Below are 19027 nucleotides of genomic sequence, written 5' to 3'. Positions count from 1 at the left end.
GAAGTGAATGAGTGTTTTTTCTTCAATCACTTGACCACCCATGTTGTAAATAATAGATTTTATCAGCTTAATAAAACATGAAAGGTTGATTCTTTTATTCCTCACAAGGTAGACAGACTTTGCAAAAAAAAAAAAGTCTTCTCACATCCTCTCTGCTGTCTTTATTTCTCTCTGTGCTTCCTTCCCTTGTTCCACCTTTTGTTCTTGCTCTCTGTCCTGCTGTGTACCTGTCATCTCTGATTCAAGTTCCTGCCTGACTCTTTTGGGAACAACGATGGAAGACATGAAAGGGAAAATGTGGACACAGAGGATGAGGACAGATATATTTATTGTTGCATAAAGTCAGAGTCTCTCGGTGTTAATAATTATAAGATATCAAATTTCATTCATCCTTTGACACATTCATTCTTTGTTTCAGCGTGTTTTTCACTGGCTTTGTAGTAACACTTGATTTGTATTCAAACATCTGCTTGCTGTCTGGCATGAAAGAAAGATGGATAGTTTTTATTTCTAGACCCTCTGTTCATTCCCTCCTATCTTTCCTCGATTTCTCTCTCACTCCTGCTCTTTCGAATATCTGTCTCCATTCTTAGTGCTTCGTTTCCCTATAGAGTTTGTCCATGTAATTAAAAGATTAACACGCTGAAAGGGAAGGAAGGGATTTAGCTTAGGTTTAGTTGCCATGCAGTGAGGTCAATTCATTACAAGGAAATGAGTAAATAACTTGTCCCTATCTGTGGCAGCACCCCATTAATATTATAGCACATATAGCAGCATTTAGGTTTATTAGTTTAGCAGAGGACAACGTGAACAGCAATGTGACACTTGCACATCTTTAGACACAACATGGGGACTTTCCACTATACCAATGGTTATACTTCACAGAACTGTTTCCTTAAATTTTCTCAGGTACACCACCTTCTGTAACAGCATCCTTAAATCTCTTTTTCTGTGTAGCTCACTGTTGATATTTCTGAAAGACATTGCTGAACGTTGTTGAATCTAAATCACTGGCAGCGAGCTGAGAAGAAGATGCCAGGGGCCAAAACAAAATCAGACAGCAACATTGTCAAGCTTCATCTGTTACAAAGTTGCCCACAAATATTAGATGAGTGCCAGGATTTGTTCTTACCTTTAATGTTTGCATTCAACACATTGGTCACACATTTAAGAATGAACGTTTAACTATACTAATAATTGTAAAAAGCCACAACAAACCTACAACTTGAATGTGCCACAAGATTTTAGATGCCCAGAGCAGCTTTGGTTTAGGGATGCTGCCTGTCTCGTATGTGTTGCTAACGCGTCCTTTCCACCCTTTTCAGTTTAAATATGGCTCAGCATAAATATTACATGAACTGTGTTACAAAAGCAACAAAATGCAGAGAGAGGTGGTGATCAAAAATGAATAAAATGAGCAGATAACCTTTTCTCTTTTCTTTCTCTTTTTCCCTGTTTCTCAATCTGCTACTTTTTCCTTTTCTCTCTCCATCTCCCCTGTTCTTTGCAAAATGAATAAAAACAGCCGATAACCTTTCCTCATTCCTTTCCCCTTCCCCTTTAGCCCGTGGCTTGCTTTGTCTTCTATCTAAATTTATTCAAATGTATCACTCACCAAAATACCATATAAAGCACTGCCATTATTATCCCTCTGAACGGCTTCCAAAATAAATTCAGAACAAAGTCTGTTTTGTCCTCGTTGCTCTTCTCGTTGTCGTTTTGTTGTGCTGCTTGTATGTTACGGTCTAATTTGGGGTGTGCGAGTTGTCTGGATGCAAAGTCAAGGAAAATGTTTGTGATGATAAATACCTTATATTGTAAGAATGGATGTTATGTAACTTTGTGCGGTAGGATTTAAACTTACCCTGATTCATTTATTTCCTTCCTCCTCTCTCTTGCTCTCATCTGTCCTTTATTATTTCCTTAGTAATCTTCTGTCCAACCCATATGTGTGTGATTGTCACTTGGCCTGGCTGGGTCAATGGCTAAAGAAGACCAGGGTGGTGAGTGGAAATCCCCGCTGTCAGAAGCCAGCCTTCCTGAAGGAGATTCCTATCCAGGATGTGGCTACCCCAGACTTTACATGTGATGGTGAGACTTTCTATTTTCCATTCTTTGCCAATAAGCCAAGTATTTGTTTTTGTTTTAGTTAAGTAGAATTAAAACCACAGTTCTTGGTGTTTGGTTTGGTCGGCCACACAGGATGTTACAACTGATACACCAAACTGTGTGGAAAACAAAAAGGTCACAGCCTTAAACCTGAAATAAATGACATGTGTCAGTCAGCGGCTGTGTGTCCTGTGCAGATAAAAGGATGAGTGAAGCAACTGAAAGGTGAACTGAATGTGTCCTTGAATCGTACTAATAATAACTGAGGGGCTTCCTGACTTTCAAAACCCTACATAGGAAAATTGTTTATTCAGTAATAATGTCAAATATGTATTTGGGCGAGGAAAATAACAATAAAACACTTGTGTGTTGTGTAATGAGTCGTCCAATTTGTAGCGCTGTTCAAATCTTAACTTTAAATTTAATCCACTAAAAACAAAAAGTGAGAACACAGATGATCACATATACGTGGCACTTAATTAGCACTACATTCAAGGATTGTCCACAGCGTATCAACTGATGTCTGACCTCACTCCCCCTCGAGTCCTAATCACAGCACAGACTAAGCCTACTGCTACCAAAACGCATTGTTCTTTGCATCTATATTCACATCACAAAATCCTCAGATATGCACAAACCTTCTGGTTTGGATGGGAATAGATTTGGTTATAACATCAGTGATCCAGATTTAACAAAATTACCAGATACTCTGTCATTTCATGCCTTCGGTCTCACTTCAGTAGGGTATTGTGAGGACAGAACGATCAGTAACCACTGGCATACAGCAGCCTCAGATGACATCAGCTTGTGGTTGCTACAGTGACGTTGTTGTTACCACGACGATGCCTGCCTATAGCAACTTAGGCTGTCGGCTTGGCCGCCAACTTTGACGCCATATACAAAGTGTGGTTTGGCTCTCGCGTTTATTACATTTGTCTTTATTTTCCCTTCTTTGCTTTCTGTGTAGCTTTTACACTTTAAACTTTTTTCGATCGCCCTTTTGCTCTCTTTCTATCTGGTAGTGCCTCTCTGTCCCTCCTCAGTTTTTTTTTAAATTCATTACACTTTTCTAATTTCCTGTAGCTGTGCTGCAGCCATTTACTGAAAATGAGTTTGGAAAGTCGTTAGCTGGATTGGTTCAAGTAAGGAAACTCTAAGATGTTATCAGATCTTGATATTCATTGTTGCATCTTGCACACACACACACACACGCACGGACGCACACACACACACACACACACACACACACACACACACACACACACACACACAAAGCTACATCAACATTCACTGAGCTGCACAAACATGAATTCATGTCCTCGTATCCTTGCAATTGTCAAAATGTATCTCAATTCATTCTAAAGTGGCAGCTCTACTAGAACTCGTTCATGCAAAATGGTAATTAACTGTTAAAATGTAGAATTTGATTAAATTACATCTCTTTATTGCATTTTAGGTTGAGATAGTCAAAATCTTGGATCTAGATCATTACCAGCTTCAAGTGAGTTGTTCTTTGGCTCAAGGCCAATCAGCTCACAGAGGTTTGAAGGCATCCTCCCTGCCTGCCAGGTGTCCGTACTATTAAGCATAACCTCTTGGTGATGCTAAAACGTTACACTTGAAAGTGTAATTCTCAAAGCGGTTCACAGAAGACCAGAAACAAAGGGGCACGCATACTTACACACGAGCACGCCGTGAACCAAGGTCCCATGTCCAGTCTATTTATAGTTGAGTAAAATGGCTGTTAAGGTGTCCAGAGGGAGCCGGGGGAAAGGTAAAGTTAATTGAATTTGTGAGAAGATATTTAGCGCACATTTAGATGTTAGTTCAATCAGCCAACTGTAGAGTGAGTCAGCCCACGGCTACACCTCCCCGTGGACTCACAAGGTACACACATCAGATTAGACACGCAGATACACATGCATGCACTGCTCTACTCACTGGCACGTAAGCGCCCATTTACTTGACATTTAGACATTAGCGCAATTAGAACACTACAAAGTGAATGGGAAAATGGCCATAGGACAGGGGGAGGCAGCTATTTAGGAAACTAAATGTGCAGCAAAATCAGGATGTAGATGCACAAGCATTTAAATCAGCATTGAATTCATTCAATCAGCAGCAAACTGTACATGCGTGTAAACTAGGCCTTTCTTTTTACTGTTCCTACTGCTCTCTCCAGTACTCAAACACACACACATATTGAGATTGCAAGTTGTGTTGTGATTGGCTTTATGTCCGCTCCTCATTATCCTTTATTATGGTTTTAACTCGGCTTGTTTTACATTTGGGACCACAGTTCAACTATTTACATACTGCTTTGCTAGATAAAAGCTGTGAGCTTTACATGCCAGTCAAGGAAATGGGAGCATTTCAAGCCAAGAACAACACTCTGCTCTAGTTTCTGACCTTCCTTATCGCTTAATGGTAAAATTATTACAATCACTCAGATGTTTTTTTGTCCCTACTGTGTGTTATTGTGCCTGTGTGTGGAATGTTCGGAACTGAAACCTTACAACGTTTTGTGCTAAATACTTTGACAGCAAGGCTAAAAAGTGCCTCAAGAAATTTTGGGAAGTAACAAAATTCTTGAAGCTAAAAGAAAATGTAATTAAAAGGATTAAAAATTTAATGTGTGACTTTTTGCAGAAATAAAAATATAAAATTTTAATTGGAGAATATTCACATGCAAGTTAGTTAAAACTGACTATAGAGGTTTCAGCTTTCATTTTATTGCTGCAACTGCCTGTCATCCTTTCAACCCCCAAAACATCTGCTCAGTTTTGGGTTTTTTTGGTTTGTTGGTTTCCTGAATCATCTGAGGATTTTTAAAATCTCTGTGCCCCAGCTGCATGTGCTGAGCCATATGTTGAAATACATCCATATAGCTTTTAGCAATATCTGGTCTGAGTACTTCTAAAAAGCGCTGAGTTGATTTGAGCAAGTGTCTTACTTATTGTTCAAGCTGTATCTCTATCTGTCCCTTTTTCTCTCTTAGCTCTTTCTCTCTCCCTGTTTTGTCCTAACTTTTTTTCGAAAGCTGTTTTTTTCCTCCCTTTTCCTCTCTTTGTTGTTTTTTCTCTGCACCTCTATTTATCCATCTATCTCCTCCTCCTCCTCCTCCTCATGCTAATATCCTACTCTCTCTACTCCCCTCTCTCCAGGTGCTGAGGATAATGGTTGCCTTCCTGCGTCTGGTTGTCCTGACGTCTGCACGTGCTCAGACGGCGTGGTGCGATGCAGCAACAGAGGGCTGCACTCTCTGCCCAAGGGCATTCCCAAGGACACCACTGAGCTGTGAGACAGGCTTGCTTGCACTGTAACACACACACACATGCATACACAAGCTTCACTACATGAATGTGCATACTCAAACATTCAGAAACAGACATCAATTATAGCATGCATATACAGTCACAGAAAAAATTGTATGCCGTCAAATAGCATGCAAAAGTTCCATAAACACATATAGTCCCACTTTGCTGCAGTGCATTAGTGATGCTGCAGTTTGCTCTCCTGCTTCAGAAACTAGCACAGCAATTAGTGAATTACGCACATGCTCCTGCTTTCTTTCTTTTTGTGTCTTTAGGATTTTAGGTATACAGTAGACGTACTTGTGCTTGTATATAATTACATGCTGATGTTACAAATCTATGAAGCAACCCAGTTATTAAATCTAACTACCACTACACAGTAGGATCTTATATAGTTGAGAGGTATTATCATGATACCATCTTAAAAATTGCTTTATAACTAGTTTTAATGCTACAGTGTCAATTGCTTCAATACACATTTTTCTCTCATATCAAATTTCACCAGAGCAGTGACTATTTTTCATGCTGTTTCCTATAATAATTAGGTGAAATCAGAGTCATTAACCTCAATAAAATGTCCATTTAAAAAAATAAATAATCTTTTGTAGAAATAATGTAAAAAATATGAATAATTGTTTGTTTGCTTTATGATTAAATTGGTGCTTCAAGAGAATTGCTCTATATCTTTCATTAATTTCAAGCTATCAGGAATCCTTGTAATAAAGAGACATTCTTAATCATCAAAGATAAAACAAGGCTTAATGTTAATTATGATTAGGAAATTTAAAAAGAAGTAGGAACAAAGTAATGGTGAATTATTGCACACACGTACATGCTCACGCACAACCACAGAGGAACCCCTCTAGCTGTGAAATAGGCCTGCTCCACAGGGTCAATAGCAGTGATTAGGTATTGATCAGGCTGAAGAAGACACTCCATCATACTGTCCACATGACCTACTTATGACCTGAGAGAGACAAACAGAGACCAATGCATCATAAAATATGTGTATGCTTGTGTGTATACCTTTATTTTGTTTCTCACAATATTAGAAAGCAAGAAAGAAACGCCCGAATGTGAAAATTCTCTGTATGTCTAACACAGAACTTTGCTCATATAACATAATGTAACAGTTCCCCCTTTTTCTTCCCTTTAAACATAGTAAAAACACAGACATCATTAAGATGCAATCATAAAGCTCAGCAACCCAACACTATAACAGCATCACAGTCATTTAAATTTGACCATCTCCCCGTTCAAAGCACTACCCCATGTAAGCACTGCACCCCTTCTAGAGTGGCTGCTGCCTTTTTAATTCACTATGTGGAATTCCCCTTCTGATCACCTGCATTTGTGTCCTCCTCCAGGAAAGAGAAGTACACGTGAAGGTGTTCTAATGAACACGGATGCTATTAAATAAAGAATCTTTTAGTGTGGCCAAAAATTCCCTTTTTTATTTGCTACGTACCGGCACATGTTGGCTAATGTTCTCTCTCTAATAACACCCCAGGACATTAATTCAATTCAATTCAATTTTATTTATATAGCACCAAATCACAACAAAAGTCGCCTCAAGGCGCTTCATAGATACAGAGAAAAACCCAACAATCATATGACCCCCTATGAGCAAGCACTTTGGCGACAGTGGGAAGGAAAAACTCCCTTTTAACAGGTAGAAACCTCCGGCAGAACCAGGCTCAGAGAGGGGCGGGGCCATCTGCTGCGACCGGTTGGGGTGAGAGAAGGAAGACAGGATAAAGACATGCTGTGGAAGAGAGACAGAGGTTAATAACAGATATGATTCAATGCAGAGAGGTCTATTAATACATAGTGAGTGAGAAAGGTGACTGGAAAGGAAAAACTCAATGCATCATGGGAATCCCCGGCAGCCTACATCTATTGCAGCATAACAAAGGGAGGATTCAGGGTCACCTGGTCCAGCCCTAAGTATATGCTTTAGAAAAAAGGAAAGTTTTAAGCCTAATCTTAAAAGTAGAGATAGTGTCTGTCTCCCGAATCCAAACTGGAAGCTGGTTCCACAGAAGAGGGGCCTGAAAACTGAAGGCTCTCCCTCCCATTCTACTTTTAAATACTCTAGGAACAACAAGTAGGCCTGCAGAGCGAGAGCGGAGCGCTCTAATAGGGTGATATGGTACTACAAGGTCATTAAGATAAGATGGGGCCTGATTATTTAAGACCTTGTATGTGAGGAGCAGGATTTTGAATTCAATTCTGGATTTAACAGGAAGCCAATGAAGGGAAGCCAAAACAGGAGAAATATGCTCTCTCTTTCTAGTCCCTGTCAGGACTCTTGCTGCAGCATTTTGGATTAGCTGAAGGCTTTTCAGTGAGTTTTTTGGACATCCTGATAATAATGAATTACAGTAGTCCAGCCTGGAAGTAATAAATGCATGAACTAGTTTTTACAGTACACGTCTTGACAGACTAGCCCTGGGAGACAAAAAACAAAACAAGAACAGATCATAAACACACACACAAAAAAAAACTGTCAAGCTCTCGACCTGATGTGGCAACTTCTGGCTTGGTTGTTGCAGAGCCTCCCATTGAGAACTCTATTTATTTCTCTCAGTCTACATGAAGATTGGGTCAGTTTGACACAGATGCTAATGTGTGCTGTCTGTAGAAGCTTGTGGTCCATAGGGAAATCGCAAACATACATGTGCAAATGATCTGAAAGGAATGTCTGTGGAGTGGCCCAGAAGTGCACAGCCACACAACCTTGAACGTGTGATGTCCATTCATCCATTTCCTTAATTGCTTGTTCAATTCAGGGTCACGGAGACTTTGACAAAGACAGACAACCATTCATACTCACATTTACACCTACAGCCAGTCACCAAATAACCTAATGGGAGATAAATGGGAGGTGGTCAGTTTTAAATGAGTTCTTTTGTTTTCTTCACAGTCAAAGCTAGTGGATGCAAGAAGCTCCATTCCTGTTATGCTGGTTGTTATGCATCTCATTCATTCACTCTTCTTACCAACAGCACAAACTTATACCCTTCTCTTCTTGTCTGCTTTCTGTATCATTCCACACTGTTGATGAGACACAAGTTACTAATCCAAAACTTTTACTTGCTCCCTTGGCATCAATTCACCCCTCCACATGGCTGTATTTGTGTATGTAATAAATACTATATTAAGTATGCATTTTTTTCTTGCAGTTACTTGGAGGGTAATATGCTGACATCTGTGCCCAAGGAGCTGGCAAACCTGAAACAGCTGTCGCTGGTGTATGTACCTCTCACATAACCTTGAACAGAATGCACATATGCCACATCATTTTCCAGTTTACGAAACCAATATGGATGCATGCAGTATGTGTTTGTATGGGTCCCTCATGTAAGTTTCTGTCGACACAGGGACCTGAGCAACAACAGCATCAGTGCTTTGGCCCCATACACCTTTAACAACATGACTCAACTAGCCACACTGTAAGTTACCATGGCAACATATGAACCTATTGATGCATGCACATGTACATATAATTTTTTTTTTCTTTCCATACTTTTGTCTTCCTCCTAATTTCTCTTCGTCCTTGTTTTCATTTTCCAGTCTCTCGTTTAAGGTTTATCACTTCTTCACCCCCCCACCCCCCCACCCCACACCCCCATCCACTCATCTCAGCCTCCTCTTGTATCTTCTTTTTCCTTTATTTCTATTCTAACATACACATATAATATGTTCTTTTTTGCCCCAATGCATTTTTCATATTTAAAATATTTTCCTTTTTAAAATGTTAAAATTTATCCTGTTGAAATGTTGGCTCTTCTTCCTGCTTTTATCCCATCTCCCTCTGTTTTTTTCTATTTTTTTTTTTTTTTACCTCTGCAGGAATTTTCACAAAGTTACATAAATTATTCTTTTAATTTATGGAATTAACTTTAGTTTTGCCTTTCTTTTTAAGCAAAGAATCTATAAACACAATGGCTATATATCAACTTATATTTCATAAAGTCACATTGATTCACGCCTCCAAGCTACGTCCTGCAACTACAGATTTCTACTCTCTGCGCCTAGATAGCACCAGATACAAATCCTGTGCACAGCTCAATCACACCTAGGGAAGATTTGAAGGTAGCGGCAGAGAGGCGTGTTTCACTTTCCACATCAGATTTTCCAGGATTCATTATTCTTGGCTGTTGGGATATTTTCTCAATGGGTCCAGGCCACTGGTGAAACAGAGAAGATGAGGATTAAGCTTCTTGACAGTCAGTAATTATCATTAGGCATTGCTTCATTGAGCATTATGCTGAGGAATAATCTTGGCTACTACCTTGGCTGCTATTTTCGTGAATATACATCTCAGATAGTGTCTGTTTATTACATTAGGATCATTATTAGCCACCATGATATTGTGTTCAAATAATAGTAGCATCCTTAAGGGACGCTTCATTATCTGTCATTTGTTGCCAAACTTAAATTTGGATTCATTAGCAGTTTTAAAAGAAATTACATTTAACTGTGGTGTGGGAGTTTGACTTTCCAGACTCTTCTTTGACCTTTGCCTCTGGCAGGTGTTTTTATCTTTAACTATTTTTTTCTAATGTATTTGAAATGTGCCCCTGGTGTTAATTTTCACTGTCTAGCCTTCAGTGGCAAAAGGTTCTGTACCAAGTTTTTATAAAAACCAAACCTACTGTGTCATCTCTTGAATAATCTTTTCATATTTTGAAAAAACAAACAAACAAAAAACCCCAAAAAGCCTCCTGATGTAGAGTTAAATCGTGTGACCTTGTTTGTGTCCTTTGTCTTACAGAATCCTCAGTTATAACCAGATTCGCTGCATCCCTGTCCATGCCTTCGACGGGCTCAAGTCACTTCGCCTGCTGTGAGTAGCGAGCTTCATCTTTAAGTGCCGCAGTGGATTCAATATTCAACACTCCCCCTTGCCTGTTATATTACAGAGTTAAATCAAAGTTTAATCACTCCCCTGATTTCAGGCTGAGTGCCATATTAAGACCCACTTGCAAAATGAGTCACAGTCCACCCAATCATCTGTTGTTTCAGGGTACTAAAATAAGATAAAAGTCGCACTCTCCCATTTCTTTAATACTCCCTTTCTATCTGAATTCTTTGCCTCTCGCCATGCGCTTCTCCCTCTCGCTCTCCTCTATCTATCCTCTCCTCCTTTTCTCTCTCTTCCGCCCAATGTTGTGTTTGATGAATCGACCTTCAGCCTCTGTTTCTCTCAGTCATCCATTTGGCTGTCCACCCTCTGTCTCACAAACCCACATGCGTGCCTACACACAGTGTGCATGTGACTATTGCTGTCTGACCAGCTTGCCTCACACATATGGAACGAGCTGCACACACACAAAAATATGAATATACTATCCAATCTGTGTATGCGGTGCACACAAGTGTAAACATCTACATAACGTACTTGTATAACAGCAAATCGTATTGATCCTTAAGTGTGGGGTTGCTTGAGTATCATAAATCAACATTTATTAGTGTCAGTTTTGCTGTGATACCTTAAGTTTATTAAGTAAGGATGACACTGGTGAATATTTTAAGCTTTCATCAGAGATAATGTTAAGCCCTATTCTCTGAATAAAGCCTATAAGAATCACTGAAGGTTGAAGCTGGTTATCCTCGAAAGCTTTGTTTAGTTATGTCAAGGCTCCTTGAAAACACCCGTTCACTATAGTGAGGTCTGAAGCTAAAGCTGTAAATGAAAAAAATCTCAGAATGTTTACGTAAAGGTCATTTTTTTATCGCCATTTAAAGGGTCAGTTTACTCAAATTACAACTTCTGACAATATGATAGTGATTAAAGTGTGATGTCAGAAAGCCAAGACAACAGCAGTCTTTCCAATAGTCTTTCCAGCAAAGTCTCACAACCACATCTGAATTCTGCAGGAGAAAAAGCCACAAAAAAGCCAAGAGAGGTGGCTTTTGTCGATGAAAAACTACACGGCCTCAACCAAGGCTGCTTTTCTCTTTTGCTTTGCTGAATAACTTTGGATTTCTGCGCAGCCCAAGTGGTCTTGCTGTGGTTAGAGTGGTAAAATGTTTTTTGTTTCATAATCTAAAATATTTAAACAATGGCAGTGTTGAGGTTCTTAATCTTGGTACAACTCTTGGCTCAAAATATACTTTCATTTTCATATGAGTTAGCTTTCAGTGGTGATTATTGTGAGCAAAACTTTAGCAAGAAAAAGAGTTTCACTGTCAGAGAATTCAGATTTGTTTTCAGCCATTTCTCTTTGTACTGGCGTTATCTCTTATGATGCTTTCACCTCCCAGAAGTTAGTGACCGCTTTTTTTTCTTCTTCTTCTTCTTTTTTTTTTGCTTTCTTGCTTTCATTTTACTTGATGTTACCGTCGGGACTGATCCCTCTCTGCCCCCGCATAGCAACTGGTTGCCAGGCAGTCATCACTGTCACTTCCTCATTACCCACAACCCCCCTTGGGCTAGTCATAGACGGGGGCTGTGAGACCACCATACATTGCTACACAAACGCACACAGAGATGCACATAAACATTTAAAGGCATTAAGCAGCGATAACACACACACACACACACACGCACGCACACACACACAAAAATCAAGTACACATACATACACATGCACAGTTTTTCCAATACTGCTGGTTTGATAGCTGTCCCCTGCTACAGCCCTTCACTCTAATGGAATGTGAACTTCTATCCAGCAGGCAGCACACTCCAATGGATAGACACACAAAGGACACACACACGCACACTCTGAAGTCTCTAAGCCCTCAGAGACAAAAAGTTTCAGACACACATCTACAGACACGAACACATACATGCAAACCCAGTGGTACATAACAAAAATGCACACATCAACACTAATACGCTTCTCGACCTGCAGTTTTCTACTGTGACACACATGATCGCTCGCACACCACCGTCTGCGAGATGACCGTATGAGACAGTTTATATTCCATTCAGAGACCCGAACAAGCTTTATTGCACAACAATGAAAAAAGGCTTTCTGTTTATTTTGTGTTATTCTTTCATAAATATTTTATTTATTTTCCATTATAGAAGGGTATGATGGTGTGTCTGCTACTGAGGAACCACAAATAAATTTGAATAATTTAGCATGCAGCTATAAGGGTTAGACTGGTGTATTAGCTTGCTCCAAAGTGAGTATTAGGCAACTGGGCAGTCACTTTCATTTAGCTCTGATATGATGGATAGGTTTTCCTTGGATATAATCCTTTTTAACATTGGTCAATAGCCCCTTGCCAGCTATGGTTAAACCTTAGCTGCACATTTAAGATACAAATCTAATTATTAAACCACAAGGTTAAAACTAATAGCTGTGTATAGTGTATGCACACTCAGTGGGCACTATGTTCGGTACACCTTGTTTGGGTTTTGCTCAATTAGTAAGAGGAGCAAAGTGTGCCAAGAAATTAACCTCTACTATTACACCGTACTAGTTTATCTACTAGTCAAAAGGTCAGTGGTTTGATCCCTGGCTCCACAAATCTTCTTCTAATTCTAATGTTGTTGCCATGGTTTTGGCTGATGTTTGATGCTAAATATTTGATTTAACAGGTAGTTGTTGTACCTAACAAATTGTACAGTGAGCCAATTATCATATATAGTTAGAGCTCTATGCAGAAATATTTAATCAAGAGTCATATGTAATGCATATGTTTGGATTTTTTTCATCCCACAGAGTTCATTGTACCCTACCCTACCTTTCAGTCAATGGACACAGTGAGGGTCTGTAGAATGTCAACGTCCTTTTGTCTCAAGGCACCAAAATAGGAAAATATAAGAGACCCCAGCAAAGGTCCTGAGGTTATCTACAGAGTTAGATCACCACGCCTCATAAAGGCTCTCTACTGTGTATGACCTCTTGAAATTGTACCATATGAAGGGAGACCAACTAAAAACAAAAAGCATTTACTGAAGCAGTACTCACAAAATCATGTTGTGGTGCAAGTGGATAAGGACGTAACAGTGGACCGAGGTCAAAAGCTCTTTCACTTTTCCTCCCTTGCTACAAAAGAATGATTAAGAAACACAGAGTACCTAATTAAATTAATTAACTACAGAATAACAGTAACAGTAGGTCAAAATCTTCCTTTTTAAATGCGTAACAAGGTCGCTGGTATGATTAATATTTATATGCTCCTGTTTTGCTCTCTGCTTCTCTCCTCCAGGACTCTTCATGGTAATGACCTTTCAACTATTCCGGAGGGAGCTTTCAACCACCTCAGCTCTCTTTCCCACCTGTAAGTACAGCTTTGGTCTGTACTGCATCTGCACTTCTACATATGTGTATCCACAGAGTAAATGTGTATTGGTTTATGCTTTTAACTTTGTTTAGGGCTCTTGGTGCCAATCCATTGTACTGTAACTGTGATCTGCGCTGGCTCTCTCAGTGGGTCAAGGCTGGCTTTAAAGAGCCTGGTAAGAAATCACAGTCAATATGCTTGCATTTGTTCAACCAAAAACGTGTGTTCACCAACATCTAATGCTGCATATAAGAAAAATACTGAATATCTTTTGACTTAAAATTGGTATTTAAGGCATTGCTCGCTGTACTGGACCTCCTGACATGGCTGACAGACTGCTGCTCACCACACCATTAAACAGATTTCAGTGCAAAGGTAAGTACACATATTTTCATAGTACTAAGTGCAATATATTGTTTTACCACTCATGTAATCCCTGGATTTAGACTAGATTGGGCTGTTATTATATTTACAGACTCAAGTGTGTTTATTTCATTGTAGCTTTTGTTTGCAGTTTACTTTCTTCCCATTAAAACTACTGAGTTTTAGTTTTAGGCCATTTGGGAGAAAACATTATGACTTTAGCCTTGCCTTAGATTGAGTTTCACAGCTTTAGATGAGAATGGCAGCTCATGGTCAAAAATCGACAAGCTTATATGAAATGCAGATTATTTGTTTAGGCTGCTGAGGCTGGTTTTTTTTTCCTGTTAGCTGGGTGGTAAGAGTAGTGGCTTAAAGCCCAAACATATTCGTTTGACTGATCCATTTTGAGTTGCCAGACACTCAAGCCTTTAGCCTGTTGGATCAGCTCAGCCGGTAATACATCATGCTATATTAGAGGATTGACCATAGATATAAATGTATAAAATAAATCCCCTCTACCTCTTGGCTGGATTCTGTAAACTCATATAGAATCAGCAGACCTCTAACATCACCTCATCAAGGGCTTCTCTGCTATCAGACCAGACGGGAAAGGGTCACAAAACGGCCGGAGGCTGAGCACCAAAAATCAAACCCACGTGCAGGAAACCCAAGGCAGAGGCAGAGTCAAGGGTTTAACAAAGGTTTATTAACTAACACCAAAATGACGTTCACGTTAGTTCTTGATTTAAGGCTTGATATATGGGGCGTGAGGCTCTTGGCCAGGGGAGAGGGATAAGCAAGGGGACAGGTCCAAGAAAGCAACGGCAGCTGCTGGTGAATAGGTACGTATGTGCAGGTGAGAGATGGAAGCGTTGAGGGAGAGGTGGTGCGGTCCAGGTGGGTTAGGTGGTGTGTGGCAGCTGTCCTGAGTGGTGAAGGTCCCGAGGTGGTGTAAGGACAGGGGGGCAGGCAGGTGAGGCAAGGAGATGAGTCCGAGAGCTGGCGGGTTAACCAGATTTCCAAGATGAGTGGTTCAGTGTGATGGAGTGTTCCTGGAGTAACTAGAACACGAGATTACAAGGTTAGTAGAGCACGTGAGATTCATGAACATGAGGCGTGAGGCGTGGTTACCAACATAGGGTAGTTGACAAACTGGCGAGGAAGCAGTGTCAGCAAGCAGCTTAAATCTCCAACCTGATTGCCTCAATCAGCTTCAGCTGAGGGAGGCTGTAGGCCCTGCCCATGGGTGGATACCAGGGAATTTTACAGCCACACAGCCAGACCATGACAAAAGGAACTGTGAAGCAGACTTCTTACACAGATAAAAGAAATATCATGAAAAGTGTAATCTGCTAAAAAGAATGAAGCTGCATTACATGACCATTGTTGACTATGTTTGTGAGTTTATAAAGTGGGCTGGGACTCCATGAGCAAACCTAGTGCTGCATAAAGATGCATCATGTCATGAACTAAAAATGATCCCATCTTACTCTACTTCTTGCCTCTACGTAGCTTGAGTTTGAGAGAGATCACACGTGTTCTTGTGCACATCTCTGACACTTTTCCTTCTTCTTTCTGCTTTCTCCCACGTCTGTTATCATTTGTAGGTCCAGTGGATATCAACCTGATGTCAAAGTGCGCCCCCTGCCTTTCAGCTCCCTGCCAAAATAATGGTACCTGTGTCTCCAATGCCGCAGGATCTTACCACTGCACCTGTCCGTATGGATTCAAGGTAAGAATATCAGCAGACAGAGACGCACTGAAGGTGGCGGTCAGACATAATATGTTTCGCTTCTAAAACTTGTTTTCTTGGTCCACATCTGAAACTATAATATAGCCACTAGAATATACATTTTCCTTTTTTGGTCAGTGTGTACTTTAATTTATAAGTTTGATTAAACTTGCACTCCATCATGGTCTCATAAAAATGTTATATTGATTTATTGCAGTCATAATGCTTGGTTGTTATCAGGCTTGCCATACTTGCTGGTGTTTTTGGAAGTATTTACAAAGTGATTTATCAAAAGTGAAAATTTTTTCAGTTGATATGGAGGCAGTCGAAATCAGTCCTTGAACCTCTGGTGCCGTGTTATTCCCGCGCCTACAGCCTTGTAACTGCGTACTATTTAGTGGTTCCTTTTTATTTCAACTCCTCTGAATTATAGAGTGCATCACGCAGCAAAATTTTCACTTTTTCTAGAAATAGTTGCTTTTTTGAAAGGTGTCCTAGATGACTAGCCAGGCTGCATAATCCTCTGGCATTAGGAGTATTATCAGTCTTAGCTCTGGCCTTGTATGCATAATGTATCTACTTGTCTATCAATAGAGAAATGAGGAGCGAAGCTGACTGCACTGTAGGTACTGAATGATCAAAAGATAAAGGGTGTAATAGCTGTCAATATTCATAGTTCGCATTAGAAAAGACATGCACATCTTCTACTCAGTGCAGTTTGCATAGGCGAGCATGTGCATATCAGTGGTGTCTTACTGCACATTGCAAAAAAAGAAAGTCATAAATAGTTGTTTATGACACTGATTTTAAATGTAGGGGTTGCTTTCATCCTGTAGCATGAACGGAGGATCCAAAGTAGAACTAATGGTGACTGAGACTGTACTCATTGTACTCATCGGCATACCCCTTATTTGCGTATCTGTATTTAGAGATCCTTGAGCTCCAGCTTCTAAAGAATAGACTGCATGCATATCTGTTTGTGCTTGTTTGCATGTATATGTGCACGTGAGTATCTGTGCAAGGACTTTAGGTTTTACAAGAACACATGCTGCATAACCTTTGCACTTTTGCAGGAGAAAGCCTTGGTCTTGCTTTTAATTAACACATCATTTGCCAAGGTCACAGTGCGGGAAGGACTGCTGGAGTGTGCATGCCTGTGTATGTTTGTGTCTGTGTATGTACATGTCTATGTGTATGTTTTTCTTACTGGCATCCACTGGGACAACATTAATTAAAATGTGTGAAGACTCAAAGAAGCAACTAGGAACATGAGGAGTGAGAATAAGAAGGGAAGACATGAGGAATAAACAACAATTAAGTACAGAAGATGGGATGATAGAGGTGTGAGTTAAAGAAAGGAACAAGAAATGTCATAGGTAGGGTGTTGTGGGAGAAATGGAGAGAACACATAGTATAAAGGAACAGTGAGAAATATGTTGAGAAATGAATGAAGGAGGCTGTGAACACAACATGAAGTTCTAAAGTAAAGAATAAAATAGAAAAGGAAATAAAAAGATGGGTTTAGATTAAAAACAAAAATAAAGCGCTTTGATCAGAACAAGTGGGTATATTGGCTGACAGAGGTTTTAGGACTCTGATGAATGAAACTTCTTACCAGGAAAAGTAATGAATCAAAGAAGTAGACATGTTTTATGAATATGTCCACTACATTTGTGGTTTGTTTTTTTTACTACACCTTAAAAATATGTTGTCCTTAAAAAGAAAAACTACAAGAGCACAACATAAATAGTAAAAAGAACTTTATCAGTGGAACTATATATTTAGATATAATGTATATATAAATATATACACATATATATAGTTACATACATTTGTCTTTTCCCAAGTGGTCAATTTAAATACATTTAAATAAAATTAAGAACACTTAACTGTAATGTGCCGGACAATAAAATTATGTCACTAGTGAAGAAGTTTGATGACAGCTTCACTTATTCCAGTAGTAACAGAAGACACAATATTCAGTTATTAACTGCTTTTCCATGTCTTGTCCTCTCCTTTAGGGTCAAGACTGTGAAATACCAATCAATGCCTGCATTAGCTTTCCTTGTTCTAATGGAGGAACCTGCCACATTCATCCTGGCCATGAAGACCACTTCAGGTACAACGGTGTTTGTTATTAAGTGTTATGCTTTGTGGAAGTTTTGTCAGTGGTACCAGTTGTTAGTCTCAAAATTACGACTGGTTTCTGGGGTCTGCTGGCTGACGAACTTGCAGACAAGGGGGTATTTTTTATACCGCCACTGTAAACTATTCGTGACCAAATTGTAAGGAGGTGCAGCACCAATTTCACCTTGTGACTGTCGTCAACCTCGAGCAACCACTAATGAACCACTAGGAGAATACACTAGGAGAATGAGGAGAATGCAGAGTTTATCTGCATTTAAGTAAGATTTAATTAAGACAGCTTTAGTACTTTGACTACACCAGCGCAGCTCTAGTTTTGCTTTCAAACCCTTGTGTAGCTGGCAGGTTTTGCACTAAAAATCAATGAGGCTATGGAAGAATTTGGTGTTAAACCAGGGATGGTTTTGAAAATGTGTTTTTTCATGTTTGACCAAGACACTGACGCCACTTTTGATACTTTAGATTCTATCCAGTTGTACTGTGTCTCTCACCCCATGACCCTACGGCCCTAAATTGTATGAATAGTTAAGAAAATGGAGGAATGGATAATTCAAGGAGGTTATCCATTATTTATCTGATCCTTATATTCATGTTTTCACTTTCTCAAAGCATGCTGAACATGCTACTTCATTTTCAGGAACCTTCCTATTTTACATTCATACGCTTTCATACACTCAACAAAAATATAAACGCAACACCTTTGTTACTGCTCCCATTCCCCATGGGATGGACGTAGAGACCTAAAATTCATTCCAGATACACAATATAACCATCCCTCCCAAACAGTGGTCACAAATCAGTCCAAATGTGTGGTAGTGGGCACATCTGCTATATTGAGATAATCCATCCCACCTCACAGGTGTGCCACATCAGGATGCTGATCTGACATCATGAGTAGTGCACAGGTGTACCTCAGACTGCCCACAACAAAAGGCCACCCTGGAATGTGCAGTTTTTTGCGCTATTGGGGGTCTGGGGACCCAGAACCGGTCAGTATCTGGTGTGACCACCATTTGCCTCATGCAGTGCAACACATCGTCGCATGGAGTCTATCAGATTGTCAATTGTGGCCTGTGGAATGTTGGTCCACTCCACTTCAATGGCTGTGCGAGGTTGT

At 39.9% G+C, this 19027-nt stretch overlaps 1 protein-coding gene across 2 annotated transcripts in view; it reads left to right on the top strand.

Annotated features, from left to right (window-relative positions):
- The window catches only part of slit3 (slit homolog 3 (Drosophila)), a 244250-nt gene that overhangs the window by 203555 nt on the left and 21668 nt on the right, over window positions 1-19027 (top strand). For both annotated transcript variants that reach the window (XM_026182115.1, XM_026182123.1), the window contains 10 exons: window positions 1928-2091; window positions 5274-5406; window positions 8609-8677; window positions 8807-8878; window positions 10204-10275; window positions 13596-13667; window positions 13763-13845; window positions 13965-14045; window positions 15641-15765; window positions 17787-17884. In XM_026182115.1, coding sequence (XP_026037900.1) covers window positions 1928-2091; window positions 5274-5406; window positions 8609-8677; window positions 8807-8878; window positions 10204-10275; window positions 13596-13667; window positions 13763-13845; window positions 13965-14045; window positions 15641-15765; window positions 17787-17884 — 969 coding nt within the window. The remainder of the gene's footprint in view (window positions 1-1927; window positions 2092-5273; window positions 5407-8608; window positions 8678-8806; window positions 8879-10203; window positions 10276-13595; window positions 13668-13762; window positions 13846-13964; window positions 14046-15640; window positions 15766-17786; window positions 17885-19027) is intronic.

This window comes from Astatotilapia calliptera, chromosome 2, assembly GCF_900246225.1.
Source record: "Astatotilapia calliptera chromosome 2, fAstCal1.2, whole genome shotgun sequence".
Lineage (NCBI taxonomy): Eukaryota > Metazoa > Chordata > Actinopteri > Cichliformes > Cichlidae > Astatotilapia > Astatotilapia calliptera.
The sequence above is the reverse complement of the archived record's forward strand: the minus strand, read 5'-3'. Positions and strand labels throughout refer to the sequence as shown.